The 16625-nt window shown below is 40.4% G+C and overlaps 1 protein-coding gene across 1 annotated transcript in view; it reads left to right on the forward strand.

Moving 5' to 3' along the window:
- Nucleotides 1-16051, forward strand: part of shq1 (SHQ1, H/ACA ribonucleoprotein assembly factor) — a 43847-nt gene extending 27796 nt beyond the window's left edge. The window contains exon 12 of the mRNA XM_057846904.1: nucleotides 15213-16051. Coding sequence (XP_057702887.1) covers nucleotides 15213-15780 — 568 coding nt within the window. The 3' untranslated portion in view covers nucleotides 15781-16051. The remainder of the gene's footprint in view (nucleotides 1-15212) is intronic.
- The last annotated feature ends 574 nt before the right edge of the window (nucleotides 16052-16625 follow it).

Raw genomic sequence — 16625 nt, forward strand, 5'->3', positions numbered from 1 at the left:
AATTGAGACCATTGATAATACAGACACAAAATGACGGACAAGTGGGCGGAACCATACAGCGAGCACGTGATTTTGTGACGTCGGTGGGTAGGGTCTATACCGTGGTATGAAGACGTCATGGTTTCAAAAACGCAAAAATGTTCCGTCATATCGTCCCTAAGGTATTAGCTATTTTTTACGTCCCAAAAATGCAGGGCGAAATTCCTCGCTTGCAGATAAGGCTCAAACACCCCACCGTTTGTTGCCCTGTGTCAGTGAGTCAGCTGTGCTACACGATGGCTGGAGGAGGTGAAACCCCTGAAGTTTTTCCCCCATCAAAGAAAAGGAAATCGCTGGTATGGGAATACTGCAGAAAAGTTACAGATGGCCGCGGTTTAGAGGAGGAGCGCCAACCGACATGTAAAACACATTTCGGAGGGTGGCCGCCGAGGAGGCAATACCTCCGATATGATTTCGCATTTTTACAAAATTATTGGTTAGTAAACACTAGAGCTGGGAATCTTTGGGCACCTAACGATTTGATTACGATTACGATTCAGAGGCTCCGATTCGATTATAAAACGATTATTGATGCACCCCCTCCTCTTTTTTTTTTTTTTTTTTTTTTCTTTGTACATTAGTTCCAAAATTGTTCAAAAATACTCTCAGGCTAAACCAAACTACTATTTCAGTATCAAGGTAAAAAAAAGCAGTAAACAAATATACAAAAATAACATTAAATAAAAAAACTCCAGTCCCCATTCTGTATCAGCAGCTTTAAACTACATTCAATTAATTTAATGTTGTGAATCAACCGTTAAAGTTGTTAAAATTGCTCCCGTTATTCCATAATTTCCCTAAAGTTTTAAAACTATTTTAAAGATAGATTCAAGTCAATATTTTACCGATTTAGGAGTATTTTAGATAAAAAGTTAATTAGGTTTGCTTGGAAGGTTCGCTACAACAGCCTTGCAGGGAAGTGTACTGCTTTAAGATCGCGGCCGTTTACTAACGCCCGCATCTAGCTTTTTGTAGATGTGCTGTTAACACTACCGAATCTATAATGCATCTAGTCTTATATAAATGATATCTACCGTAACATTATGTGGCTGTACTTTGTAGCAGCTTTTCGGCAGCAGTCAGGTATGATGTTGTGTTTTTTTTTATCTCGTGGCATGAGTTGAGCTAGAGCCGTGAGTTCCGTGAGTTGCTTCTCATTACCCGAGGGGCTGGGTGTGTTAAAAACTTCAAATATATAATCATTTTTGCATTTAATTTTTTTAAAAATGCGATCAATCACCAGTTAACTATGTACTGCATGCTCTTGACAGCAGCCAGTAGCAGTAGCAAATTTGATAAAAATAATGGTTGATTTAAAAAACAAAATGTGCGTCAACTATTTTTTTAAAAATGCAGTTAAAAATTTTAGTCTCTTGACGGCACTAATCTATATTTATCCCGGTTGCCTGCTGAACATTTTATAATTATATACACATTTATTATGCAAACCTTTGAGTGCAATACGCCATAATAAGTTCTGTTTTACTGTTGGCCCGAGTTCAGCAACGTGTTGTACTTCTCTGGAAAAAGCCCAGCTAAAAAAATGTGTGCCTGATGTTGTAGGCTCAGTGCCCAGATGCAGACACTATAAAAGGTCTGTTGGGATATTGTGACCCCCTAACTCCCATTCCTTGCATTTTCATTTCACAGTATTCTAGGAGAAATGTTAAAATCTATTCTCTAATAGCTGAGGATGTGTTGAAGCCTTGGTTTATCAGTGGTGGCATATCATCCTTCGCAAGATGGAAGAGCAGAGAAAAGAAATAGCCAAACTCATTTTTCTCTGGCCGCCTACTGAAAAAAAAGTGATCTGTCTCTAAGCTTTGGGGCACCAGAGAAACATTTCACCTTCCTGCTTCTAATCACTCTTCTCTGCTTTGCTTGTTTGTAGAAAAATTGCACTTTTTGCAGTTTGACCACATGTTGACTCTTAATACAACCAGCATGAATCATCAAATAGTTAAACACAATGTACTAGTATATACACTGTTGGCCAAAATAATTGGCACCCCTGCAAATCTCTTATATAATGCTCAATTTCTCCTAGAAAATGATTGCAATTACAAATGCTTTAGTAGTAATATCTTCATTTATTTTGCTTGCAATGAAAAAACACAAAAGAGAATTTGGAAATTTTTTTAAATCATGATAATTTATCACAAAACACCAAAAATGGGCCCGACAAAAGTATTGGCACCTTTTGAAAAATCATGTTAAGCTTCTCTAATTTGTATAATTAACAGCATCTGTTACTTACCTGTGGCATATAACAGGTTGTGCCAATAACTAAATCACACTATCAGCCAGTTAAAATAGAGTAAAATTGACTCAACCTCTGTCCTGTTTCCTTGCGTGTACCACATTGAGCATGGAGAAAAGAAAGAAGACCAAAGAACTGTCTGAGGACTTGAGAAGCAAAATTGTGAGGAAGCATGGGCTACAAGGCTACAAGTCCATCTCCAAAGACCTGAATGTTCCTGTTTCTACCGTGCGCAGTGTCATCAATAAGTGTAAAGCCCATGGCACTGTGGCTCACCTCCCTAGATGTGGACGGAAAGGAAAAGTTGACGAGAGATGTCAAGGAAAGATTGTGCAGATAGTGGATAAATAACCTCGACTAACATCCAAACAAGCTCAAGCTGTCCTGCAGTCCGAGGGTACAACGGTGTCAACCCATACCATCCGTCGGCGTCTGAATGAAAAGGGACTCTATGGTAGGATACCCAGAAAGACCCCACTTCTGACACAAAGCCTTAAAAAAGCCAGGTTGGAGTTTGCCAAAACTTACCTGACAAAGCCAAAACGTTTTGGAGAATGTTCTCTGGTCAGATGAGACCAAAGTACCCTAGAGCTTTTTGGGAAAATGCATCAACATAGAATTTACAGGGGGAAAAAAACGAGGCCTTCAAAGAAAAGAACACGGTTCCCACAGTCAAACATGGCGGAGGTTCCCTGATGTTTTGGGGTTGCTTCGCTGCCTCTGGCACTGGACTGCTTGACTGTGTGCATGGCATTATGAGATCTGAAGACTACCAACAAATTTTGCAGCATAATGTAGGACCCAGTGTGAGAAAGCTGGGTCTCCCTCAGAGGTCATGGGTCTTCCAGCAGGACAATGACCCAAAACACTCTTCAAAAAGCACTAGACAGTGGTTTGAGAGAAAGCACTGGAGACTTATAAAGTGACCAGCAATGTCCAGACTTGAATCCTATAGAATACCTGTGGAGAGATCTGAAAATGGCAGTTTGGAGAAGGCACCCTTCAAATCTGAGAGACCTGGGCAGTTGGTCAAGGAAGAATGGTCTAAAATTCCAGCAGAATATTGTAAGAAACTCATTAGCCACGTTTACATGCTGACTTTTATTCATACCGATTCAAATCATTCCGAATGGAAATTTCAGATCAGCTGTTTACATGTCACTTCATCTATTCCGATCCAGCGTTTACATGTGACTACTTTTATTCCGAAAGGACGTTTGACAACTGCCGTCTGACATGCGCAGATTAATCAAAACAAAGCGTCACGTTGCAAAACATGGAGATCGATCGTCGGAGTGCTGCTGTTTTAACTTTAACCCACTTGTTGTGTTTGTGGGGTCATATCCGCTTCTGCTGTTTTGCTCTTTTGCCTTGTAGTGGCCGCTTGTCAGCGTTTTCAACAGGTGTTCGGCCATTCCTTACTACACGGCGAAACGTCCTACACAATGCTCAGCGCGCTTGCGCAAGCATCCGCACGCATGCGCACATCGGTTAGAAGCGGCGAGAACTCACTATTTTTGTTTTTATTTAGGTTTTTAGAACCTTTTTACTGCCTCAAAGATACTTTTTGCATGTATTACCCTCTAATACATTTAACCATTGGTTTTTTTTTTGTGTTAGCTTTGAAGCAGTTGACCACATTAGTCACGTAGCAAATTTAAACCATCCTTATTTGATATAACTACATTTAAGTATTTTCTTCAGGCATTTTTTTAGTATGTTATGCCTGTATGCATCTAAACAAAACAAGTTTAGAGCGCACGGTAGTACTTTGGGTGTCAAATTCGACTAATGTAGGACATTTCGCCAATGTTGGAGATTTTGGCAGAACACCGGTTTCTAATCTGGTCAACGCTCCGGTCTATTCCGGCTTCGTGTAACCTCTTGTGAACTTTTTTAAATAGTTCACTGTTCCTCGTTTTACGGCCTTCTAAGCGAGCAATTATATTAAATTCTTTTAAAGTTTGAATTAAATACAATCTTTCCACCGGACTCCAATTAGGTGCGCTGTGCTTGGAAGCCATGTTGCAAGTGACGTTACTTACGTCACCAAGTGACGTCACCACGTCAGTACGGAGAATGTGCAGAAAGAACGCAACCAGACACCATTCCGCTTCCCTGTTTACATGATATAATTTTACTTCTAATCCGTTTGGGAAAAGGAATATTCCACCCCTGTGAATCGGAATGAAATTCCATTGGGTTTGGGCCTGTTCATTCCGAATGAGGTGTTTATATGGAACACAATTATTCGGTTTGAACAAATATTCCGATTGTAATTGGAATATTTGGCTCCAATGTAGACGTGGCAATTGATGGATACCGGAAGCGGTTGTTCGCAGTTATTTTGTCTAAAGGTTGTGCTACCAAGTATTAGGCCGAGGGTACCAATACTTTTGTCTGGCCCATTTTTGGAGTTTTGTGTAAAATGATGATTTATTTTTTTCATTCTCTTTTGTGTTTTTTTCATTGCAAGCCAAATAAATGAAGATATTACAACCAAAGCATTTGTAATTGCAATCATTTTTCTGGGGGAAATTGAGCATTATCTGACAGAATTGCAGTGGTGCCAATACTTTTGGCCAGCAGTGTATCATTCTAGTGAAAATTTGCCCTTTTCATTTTCACATACATACTACGTATTTTGGGACTAAAGCCCCACATTCATTGTTCTGCCAATGCAATTTCTGTTTGACACAATATTACAATAAGGCAACGCATCACATTTAAATGTGGCCTTTTTAAGATGGGTGGTTTGCAACAGTCTTAGGCACTTTTAGCTCAGCCTCCACTATAATATGCGGTTTATCACCGCAGTCCTTTTGTGTAACTATAAATTTGATGACATATCGTACAAGCATTGTTTTCTTTTCTGAGAGATATTCCCCTGTGCAGGATTTGTCACGTCTGCGTTAAGTAAGTCATCTTTTGGAGCCGAGCGGAAAGATGAGATGTAATCTTATACCCCAGGTGCCATCCCTGTATCTTGTCAAACCTCGCAGATGAGGCAAGACATGATCACTCTCAAATGATGGGACACAGCGATAAATGGTTGTTTGTCGGCCTAGGGGGCTTGATTTATTTAATCTCCTTTTCGTCCCACATGCATTTCTTCTCATAAAGTCCCCGTGACTGCAGAGACATCAGTCTCAGATTTACAACCTCGTAAAGACTTCACTATGATTTAAGCCAAAGGGCAGGCACTCCCTTTTACTCTCACACACTCACGCTTGCACAGTCAAAACAAAGCATCAACCCTGTGCATTGAATCAAGAGTGCTCCCTTAAACAAATTACTGTTCGTATCTAAACCTTGTGGAAGTTTCTGAATGTAACAGAAATCTTTCAACAAAGCTCTGAATGCAGCGGCCTTCACTGTTTCTCAGATGCAGAAACATATTTGCTCAATTTGCTTTTTGCCTTCCCTCTGTTTATGTTGGGCTCATTCCAAGACAAAAACGGCTGTACGCAGTTTGAGTTTGTCTCAAGAGGGGTATGGGTTTAAATGAATGCTTCCTTATTCTTATCAGAAATGCTGGAGTGGGTCCTGTTTTTCTTTTGTTTTTTTTTTTGTTGTTTTTTTTTGCAAATGAAGATCTGTAAAGAGTACAATTATGCTTTGTTCCTCAAACTGGAAAATTGTCAGGAAAAGTCATTTGCTCCCAGAAACGTATAAATACGTTCTATTTTTAAATGCTTCATTGTCCCAAAAACGTATTAACGTAAACGTAAGGCTCCAAACCCATTTTAAAGCAATAAAACTGGTCACTGGGGGCTGTAGCGCATTTTGTAAAGACCCGCAACCCGATTCAGAAATGAAATGCCAGGCAGCACGGTCGGAGCGCTGGCGGCAGTATGCCAGGCGGCGGACGAGCCAACAAAACAACCGAGAGGATGCCTGGAATGCCAGGCGTTGGACTACGAAGCAAAATGACTAAGACCACCGTGCAGCGGGCTCGCCAAGCAGACCCCGCAGGGATTCAAAAATAATCCATCTTTGTGAGACAGACAACGATGAGGGAAAAGTTTACACTGCAGACGCGGCGACAACGGCGTAGAGCTGGGAATCTTTGGGCACCTAACGATTCGATTACGATTCAGAGGCTCCGATTAGATTATAAAAGCGATTATTGATGCACCCCCCTCTTTTTTTTTTTTTTTTTTTAATGTTTTGTACATTAGTTCCAAAATTGTTCAAAAATACTCTCAGGCTAAACCAAACTACTATTTCAGTATCAAGTTAACATATAGCAGTAAAAAAATATACAAAAATAACAGTAAATAAAAAACTCCAGTCCCCATTCTATATCAGCAGCTTTAAACTACATTCAATTAATTTAATGTTGTGAATCAACCGTTAAAGTTGTTAAAATTGCTCCCGTTATTCCTTAATTTCCCTTTTGTCTACTTACGACACGTGAAAGTTTTAAAACTATTTTAAATATAGATTCAAGTCAATATTTTACCGATTTAGGAGTACCGTATTTTCACGACCATACGGCGCATTCTAATTCTTGTGTGCTATTTTTGTATTTAACACACACACAGGGCGCACCGGATTATTGGGCGCGTGGGCGTGCATGCGTGCACTCACGCTAAAACATACAGTAGCATTCACGCTTGCTTGCACGCTAGCATACACACAAACGTATTTAAAAAAAGGCAGCGGACGCAAAACTGAGTTCGATTGTACTTTATTAAAGAATTTTAATAAGCACTCACATTTTTTGTCAATCCACAAAGCCATCAAAGTCCTCATCTTCTGTATCTGACATGAACAGCTGGGCTAGGTCTCCATCAAACACGCCAGGTTCCCCCTCTTCGTTGTCCGAGCCAGTCTCGTTGCCATGAGGCTCCTCCTCGGAAATAATGCCGGTGTTGTGCCGAAAAATAGCCGCCCCGCGTGAAATGTCCCCCCTGATGGGAACGCTTATATATAATGCTTTATTGAGCGCTTATTTTATTTATTTTATTTTATTTATTTATTTTATTATTGAGCACCCACACGTCACTCATACAAACAGGTTTTTCTTACCAATCGATGGACATGGAAACGATTTTCTTGTACTGTGAATATGTATTATTTTACTCTGCTTGAGCTAATAAATGTCATATCTGTGTGATTGTCATTGGGATATGGTCGGGAAAACCTGTAGACTAATACATTTCTGTTCAAAGATGGTTTTGTGACCCAGTCCACGATTTGTTACTAAAATACAATACTAGTATTTTCCGTAATCTATTTATTTAAAACTGATTTAACAGTCGTAAATCCATTACTGTAATGCGTCCATGAAAACATTTGATGTTTTCACCTCAATAAAGCGTTATAAATAAGCGTTCCCGTCAGGGGGGACATTTCACGCAGGGGGGACATTTTTCGGCACAACACCGGATGGAAAGATGACGCCGTTTCCTGAATGAAAGCACCACAACCCTCCTCGAAAACGTTCCATTTTCATCTCTTGCGCTAGCGTGTGTGCCTTTATTCGCATGGTGATAGTCCACACACTTCTCCACCTCTCGAGTTCGTCTTCCAGGTGAGGCCACTTCGCTTTATTTCCGCGGAAACTCAGCTTTGTTTTCTTGACTTGGCTTAGCTCATTTTCAAGCTTTCTCCACTTGCGAACCATTGACTCGTTGATGCTGAATTGTCTCGCCGCGGCTCGATTTCCATGTTGCCTCGCGTAGCTGATAGCTTGGAGCTTGAACTGGGCTTCATAAGCATGTCTTTTCGTCGGAGTTGCCATTTTCGGGCGTCTTGATTCAAACAGAACTTTATTTGCCCAACGCACGTAACTCAATTTTATACAGTACCTAATGGCGGCCCGCACCCTATGACGAGCACCATTCACACCTAATGGTTTCACCGGATACACACAACAAGGGCTGAACCGGAAGTAGTTCAGTCTCGTGGGGCCCGTGGGCTGACTTCTCGAGACCTCAGTGTGAATGCTTTTGACAACGGCAACGCGCCCGTCACGCGTTATTTCACGGCCGGTGTGAATGCAGCTTAATGGTTATCATGCTGCTTTCACTCACGTCTGCCTTCGGTATACACATTGGGCGCACCTCATTATTAGGCGGCCCGCCCATTTTGGAAAAAAAATTTGACTTTTAGGTGCGCCTTATGGTCGTGAAAATACAGTATTTTAGATAAAAAGTTAATTAGGTTTGCTTGGAAGGTTCGCTACAACAGCCTTGCAGGGAAGTGTACTGCTTTAAGATGTCGGCCGTTTATTACCGCGCATCTAGCTTTTTGTAGATGTGCTGCTAACGCTACCGAATCTATATTGTATCTAGTCCTATATAAGTGATATCTACCGTAACATTATGTGGATGTACGTTGTAGCAGCTTTTCGGCAGCATTTAGGTATGTTGTTGTGTTTTTTTATCTCGTGGCATGAGTTGAGCTAGAGCCGTGAATTGAGCATTGGCATTACCCGAGGGGCCGGGTAGTGAGAAGTATGATGTTTAGCTACTCTCGCTCCGTTCCTCATTGTCCCCAAGACCGCGCGGCGCGCTGAGTGTGTTGTACTTCCGCTTTACTTGGCATATTTCAATAATCGGAATTTGGATGTTTGTGAATCGTTCTCGAATCTTCCACGGCCGAATCGTGAATAATTTAAGAATCGGAAATTTTGCACACCTCCAGTTCCATGTTTATATAGCAATAGAACAGAATTTTCTGTGGGCCTTGCAAAATCAGTCAAAATCCAGAAAAACAGCCGGGAGCAAAGGGCCTTGCTCTGGTGAAAATGGCTGGGAGTGAATGAGTTAAAAGGTTTCACACCAGACAGCAGAATTTACTGACCCAATGCCTGAAGTGAGCACTTCCAAAGCGCCACAAACAAAATCTATGTGCAGTTCACATGGAAAGAACAAAGTAAGTTTTAAAGACCTGCCTTTTTCTGTATCAAACAGGTGGAGAGGCACATCTTGTTCTTTCACCTCTTATTTTTCTGGCTTACCGAAAAAAGGCGTCATACAGTATGTCCCACAAGTAGTGAAATCTGTGAAGCCAAGCATAGAGTCAAATGTCTACCGAATACACTGGCAATGTACCAGACAGACGCTATATATTTTTTTGTTTTTCTGTTTATTATGAATTGAGCCATAGGGAATGAAATGAGTTCTAGGAGGCGGCCAGAGGATTTTTTTGTCAACCTTATAAATGAATAACTCAGCTTCTTTATCTCGTGTTTGCCTCAGCTCTGGAGGAGATCCAAAAAGCCCAGCGGGTTAGAACAAAGACATGGGATCTCCCAGCGAACAAGGACAAGTTACACAGATTTATTCCCTGCATGGTGCCACTCCAGCTCCTTGTCTTGAGCAGTAACTCTTTAGGCAGATCTACACAGTTTGCACAATTATCCACTCCAATCCATGTTACACTGGTGTTTGAACAATGGTAGTTGTTACTAAAAATCCCTTCAGATAAACTTCAAAATTTGAACTCAGTAAAATTCTCATTGACCATTTCGAATAGAAAGAAACACGTGCTTGGCTGTTTTCACTCTGCTCAAATCCCTCGTAATACATTGCGTAATTGTTATTTTATCAAGTGTGTTGAGGAACAGGTTAATTAAGACATTTTAATCCTACTGATGTTCATTTGACGAGATCAGATTACTGAATTGTTTGTTCAAAAGGGAACTTTGTTTTTTGTACACGGCTGGTTCTTATTTCGCCTCAGAAAAAACAGGTGTAATCATCTCAATCAATGAAAGAGCAAACTGATGCGCTAATTTGAACCATATTGCTTTAGGATAACAGCAGCACTTGCTGAGGCATATTGACAGATATATTCTTGCTAGAAGTCACTTATTGGTTAAGTTGTAAATTAGTTTCCTGAAAAGTATAATATATGATCTTGCATTATGTGGTGACAGCATCTGTTCCAGTCATTAATTTAATCTTTGTCCTCACTTGACTGTTTGCATTTTTATGGACCCCAGAAGACATACTGAAACCAACCTTTGTGCTTGTGGTATCTATGCATTTACTATATCAGAGTGCTTTTAAAATTCTTCATTCCTATTTATTTCTGGACAAAATGTTGAATTATTATTAAGAGTGTTTTGGCAGAAATATTTTATAAACACCACCCCCACACTATCAGGTGCTACGTAGAATGTAAACGCCAAAAAAAAAAGGGCACATAAAAATCTTGACCTTTTCACCTCAAATACGAAATTCTATACTCTGATATGTCTTAAGGAGACATCTGTACAGTAAATATTTATAGATGGTGTTGTAAGCTATAAAACAGGTTTTGCAGATCAGGTTCCTCATATCTGGAACTCCAATTGGCTTGCGTTTCACTATAGCGATGGTTCATATTTCTTAGTGTTTGCCTTTATTTCCCAGACATTAAAGATATATTTAAAGGTACTCATGTGACATAGATCCGTACATGTGAAGACACACTTTATCCGACTGTTTTGAAGAGCAGAGGCAGACATATTGTACTGTTTGAATTGACACACAGACATTGAAAGCAACATCAGACTGTATTTGAACTGGAATACAGAGACGCTGAACTAACTTTCTCTCCCACACCTTCTCTTCCCATTTAAACACTTTGGCAGATGGAGGGGTCTTTCTCTTACTCTTAAGTTTTCCAACCTAGAAAAAGCCAGCCCTTCTCAGATTAATGAAGGCTAACCACAACAACAGTGTAGTAATGACTGGTTTGTGTATAACGTTATCCCTCCCCCTCCTGGACACAGCCTTTGTATTCACCACAGGCCAAGCTTCTCCCACCACAGAGCAAGAGAGGGGAGGGAAAACAAGCTTGCCTCTCCAATGCTAACTCAATAATGACTTCCCACGGGGGAAGAGAATACAGGGCAGTCTTTGAAGTGGCGGTTTTACAGGAGCCTCTCCTTCCTCAGTCACATTGTTAGATATGCCAAACAATCTCCACTCAGACTTTATACGCAAATCATCAGTGAAGTCGACCGTGATCATGTTTGCTTATTCTTCAGACTTTTGTCCTTCAGTAAAAAGTTCTATTTAAGTTGGAACTCAAGTCGTCTAGTCTTTATTGGGTGTGCTAATCTGTGTTTTTTTGCCACATGGGATAATTGCCTTTTTGTCTAGCAAAAGCGGAAGTTCAGTTCAGTTCTTCGAGTTAGCGGGGGTTTAATTAGTCGGCGGAGTTGATTTCAACAAATTCCGTGCAGTTTGTCAGTTATACGTTATTAGTGTCAATAAAAAACTATTAAGAGATCTAACGTAGTCAAATAAATTCAAAATGCAGATAACTGTTCGTAATTAATTTTATTCTGCAGGACTATTTTTTTTTTTTCTTTTATAGATACGTAATGTGACCACAATAGATAGGAGTGCAGTGCATAGGCTAAGGTAAATAGCACACACTATGAACTACCTTCTTTAGTTTTACAATTAACGGTTTGCTTTTCGACATGCAGCGCCATTTTGTCGAGTGATGTCAGACTGAAGCAACTTGTAAAGTCGGGGTACTCCCCCCCCCCCAAAAAAAAAAATTCGTGACAAGGGCCCCCCAGTTCCAGTGGCGTTCCAACTATATTTTTTCTGGTCGGATGTTGGAAAACTCCGACTTCCCACCTTCATCGAATGCGGCATCAGTCTATTGAGTCTTGACTGTAGAACGGCAACATGGTGAAATATGCATTTAGAAGCTGTGGAAACAGAAGAAATGGGCGAATGAAAGTTCCCTTTGAAGAACTGGGAACAATATAAACTGTGGTTACTTGCTGCTGGCAACAACGTAAACACACCGGTGGAAAGAATATCACACTGCTCTGCAGCCTGTTCCCTGCAGAGCCGCTGGGTTACAAATGTTGCTGTTCATATAACAATTATTGACATGCAATGGTAAGTTTTAATAACTTTATTCTAAAGACATAGCCAACACTATTAATTGCATGGGTCATAGATGATTCTCATACGTGCATATGTTGTTTTTTTATCGGCACGCTAAAATAGGACCATTGACCCATGCTGGCATAGCCACTCCGGAGCCCTGAAACTAACAAATAACAAACTGCACGGAATTTGTTGAAATCAACTCCAGCGTCTAATTAAACCCCCGCTAACTCGAAGATTAAGCCTAAAGTCAAAAACGCTGAACTGTCAATTTCACTTATTGCCCATGCTCTGTGGGTCAACCAATAGATGTTGACATCTCTACATTGTATTTGCATTGTCGCCTCTGAGAGATGTTAATGAATGCAAAGCCTAAGTTGCACTTTACACATCAGGGAAAAAAGGACCTATTGGGACTGCGCATTGAAGAGGAACAGTTGTAGGCCTCAGCAGTTGGTCAATTGGACTAGAGTGGGGAAACAACAACAGAGTGTGAAAATGTGAATGACAGCAAAAGAGTTGCTCCCAACACACGTACACAAACACAGCAGCATAGCTTAAATCAGTTTCTCCAACTTGAATGGGCACACTTTGAATCTAAGTGATCCAGAGAGGTCAGCCCGTAATCACCGTGGCAAAGGGGGAAGCAACAAGCAAGTATGGGCCAAATGTAGTGTTCAAAAATTTGTAGCACTTGGACAACTTGCCAGGCCAACATAAATGGAGGACCGGCAATAATATCATTGTGTACAATGAAAAACTTTACTCTCTCTTACTCTGTGCAGGAGTTTGTGTGTTAAAACTAAATACTGGTGCTGCTACTTTTTTTTTTTTTTTTTTAATTATCATGACTAAAGTTTTATCAGTAAGTTAACTATAGTTGGACATGGAGGGGCAATTTTGCAAGCTATTAATTGCTTGTTTACTCTCACATACTGTGGGTGTTCACGTTGTTGATGATTGATATACAAAGCTTGTAACCATTTACCAATATACAGTACAGTATTAGGAACTAAGATGTGTTCACTGTAACAGATTGTGTAAAAGTGGTGAGGACAGTCAAACTATTATTTGGGCTTATTTTTCAGACTATTTAAAGGAGGTTTTAGGTAGCGCAGATTTTTGGGGGACGGATAATGACCGTGTTAAAAAATATATTCATTCATCTTCTGTTCCGCTTAGTAGTAAAATGTTCTTGCCTTAAAAAAATATTTAACATGATTAAGGATATTTACACCATTTCTGGTTATTCTGCTTGGATCCCCATGCTACGAAAGCCACCTGCCTTTCAGACGTTGCAATAGTATGCTCATTTCCGGCCGTTTTTGAACAAAAAGTAAGCTTTAGTAAATCAGGACCTCTGTATTTTTTCTGCTCTGCCACCCAGAGCGTAGTTTTGAAGTGCAGCCAAACTGCGTGTATAAACACCATTTTCCTGGCCATTTAACATTAAATTTTCATTCATTGAGTGTCTTCTGCCAACTCTTATCTATTTAATTAGCAGTGTTGGGAATAACGCCGTTATAAATAACGCCGTTACATAACGGCGTTATTTTTTTCAGTAACGGGGTAATCTAACTAATTTTTTCCGCCGTTACCGTTACTGACGGTCAAAAGCGGTGCGTTACTTACTCTGAATAAATTGAAGAAACTACCAGCCGTAGTGAGTCTACTCTGCTCTGTTTGTCATCCAAGACTTTGGGTGCGTTCAGGTTCATGGCAATGAAAATAGTAAACACACATAGCCTACCTTCGCAAAAATTTTGCCGTTAGATACGGTCATAATGTGCAGATCCTGCACCCATCCGAAACAAAACTGTTCGTAGATTTGTAGCGATTTGTAATTTCGGAGTCGCTGACGAGTTTAGTAACATACACCAAACAATAAATACAGCAGAATGTCCATTTCGCGTAATTGTGGAAGCCCGTCGACACCTTTACTCCATTTTTTCTTCGGCTTGCTCATAAGGGTCAAAATTGTTCACATCCTTAAGTTTGATCACATACAGTATCTATTCTTCGCCTTAGTAACGAGTTTGTCTCTTTATCGAACTGGCAAGTTAAAGTTTAATGTCCCGCGAGCCAGACCTGCTTCCAATATGGCTGCGTTGTTGTCAAATCTCACGTGATCCCCCATTCTGTGACGTAAACGCTCGATCCTAATAGCGCACGTATTTCAGAGCCGGTGTTTTCACACTCAAACCGGAACAGCGCGTGCGGCAAACACACACGCAAAGCAGATGCAGAGGGATATGATGGCAGAGCATTCAGAGGAAAATTTGTCCTTTACAAGGTGGAGATATAAACACTATTTCAAGTTGGTCGAAATTAAAGGAAAGAACGTGCATGTAAAGTGTAATTTATGTCCCGGGGCAAAGCTTTTGTCGACAGCTGTGGTAAGCAAATCAAATCTGTTTATTTTTGTTGCACTTCAAGTGTATGATAAATCTGTTGCTGGTGAGCTGCAATAAATATTACAGGGTTCTATAACACAACTACCCATCTGTTCTTCTCTATTAAACTGACTCGAATACTGCTCAGAAAATTTCAAATTCTTTGACATACAACAACTTCTTTTTAAAGTAACGGAAATAGTTACTTTCCCTGGTAACTAGTTACTTTTACTATAGAGTAATTCAGTTACTCAGTTACTTTTTGGAAGAAGTAGTGAGTAACTATAACTAATTACTTTTTTAAAGTAACGTGCCCAACACTGTTAATTAGTAATATTTGGATGAAAATTGTTGTTTACTGTTTTTCAGTATGCAGCGGCAACTACTCACCATTGAGAAAAAATGTTTTTTGTTTTTCAAAACTCTAATTAAAAAAGAAAAAAAAAGTATTTTAACATAAAACCGCTGCTATTTGTAGAGGATTCTCCTAAAGGTTTTAAAATTCCTAACAGGTGTCACAAGACGCCCTATTTAAATACACCCTCCAGTACAATGCTTAATGAGGCTGTGACATTTGTGGAGTCGAGCTACACACTTTTTTTGCATTGAGAACCTGTCTTAGTAATTAGGCACCCTGAACTGAGTTATCTTTATCTAATCTCGTAGGTCAAGGAAGTTGTCAGCGTTGGCAGCTGCACTACAAAAAGTCTCCATTCAGAAAAAAGATTTGGATTTGGAGCTTGAGGAGCTAGAAGAGGCAGCCACATTGGTTGCTGAGGAGGAAAGCAGAGCTTCTGAGGGTGCTTCCGAGGGCAGTAATGTTTCTAGTGATGGCAGCACTACGGCAGACGACGACGAGAGTGAAGCCGAAGAGCTAGCTCTCGTTGAATCCGGTGGAGGAGGGGGAGGAGAGTCATCTAAGGACAGCCCTCCCAAGCCTCAACACACCTCCGCCGTCTGTGCTCCCATCCCACAGGAGCGAGCAGTCACACTGCTGTCAGCAGAGAGCAACGTCGACATTCTCCCTCAAGCCCTAGAAGGCGCCAGACCACTCATCCAGGACCTTGGGGAGCTAAAAATCTCTGAAGAATTGCGTGCCAGTCCTGAAGTGGAAGGAAAGCTTTCAGAACAGAGCATTGCAACATCAGGAGGGAGCAGCAGTACAACTTTATTAGAGTTGAGCCCTTGCGGAAATCCACTGCTCATCATTCAGAAACAGGACTTGAGCTCATGATGTGCTAATTGAAGACTAATGTGAAATGTATCTTCCATGTAAGTCTTCTAATTAAATATGATTGACTTTCATTTCTATTCATTACTGCACTGATTTAGTGCGTGTTTTCACATTATTACCAGCTCTAAATTAGTTTGCTCTTGCCTTTTTGTTTACTTTATTCTGCGTGTATATTTGGTAGCTTTTTTACATCAATATGTGAAACAGTGCTTTCCCTGCAATGTATTTTCCTATTGCTGTCCGTACTTGCGTATGCATGATTTGTAATAAATGGTTGATTAAATTCACATTTTGGTGTGTGTGGTTCAGACATTTTTCTTTTTACAACATAGCCACTTGAAAATTGTGGTCCAGGAGAGACAATTTTGCTTCAATGTAGAGAGGTTTCTGAAAAGGATAAGAAGCAGTACTCATTCCTCAAAGAAGCCTTTGGAAGATTGTACATTGTCGACAGAGAATTCAGTGTAACACAGTAGTCAAGTTTACAAAAGACCAATCTCCACTGACTGTTCAAAACTTGAGACTGTCTATTTTTATTTGTTGTGATATATAATTTTGAAAATCACGTTAAATGAAATTCATAATTATTAAGTTTTCTGTCAGAGCCAGTTTGAAGTAGCGCAGTAGTGAATAATTCGAGTGTAAGAAAAGCTCTTCCCACTTGCAAAAGATTGACTGAAGCGGAGAAGTGTGTCGGCACTAAGCATGCACGAGTGATTGATTCATCCGGCATGAATGGAGGAGCTCTGTCGACACAGCTCAATATCATCGGCCTCGTACCGGCGAGAGAAAACAAACATGGAAGCACATGTCAACTAGATAGATGGGGGCTGCTGAATGGGAGC

This window comes from Corythoichthys intestinalis, chromosome 9 (genome assembly GCF_030265065.1).
Source record: "Corythoichthys intestinalis isolate RoL2023-P3 chromosome 9, ASM3026506v1, whole genome shotgun sequence".
Lineage (NCBI taxonomy): Eukaryota > Metazoa > Chordata > Actinopteri > Syngnathiformes > Syngnathidae > Corythoichthys > Corythoichthys intestinalis.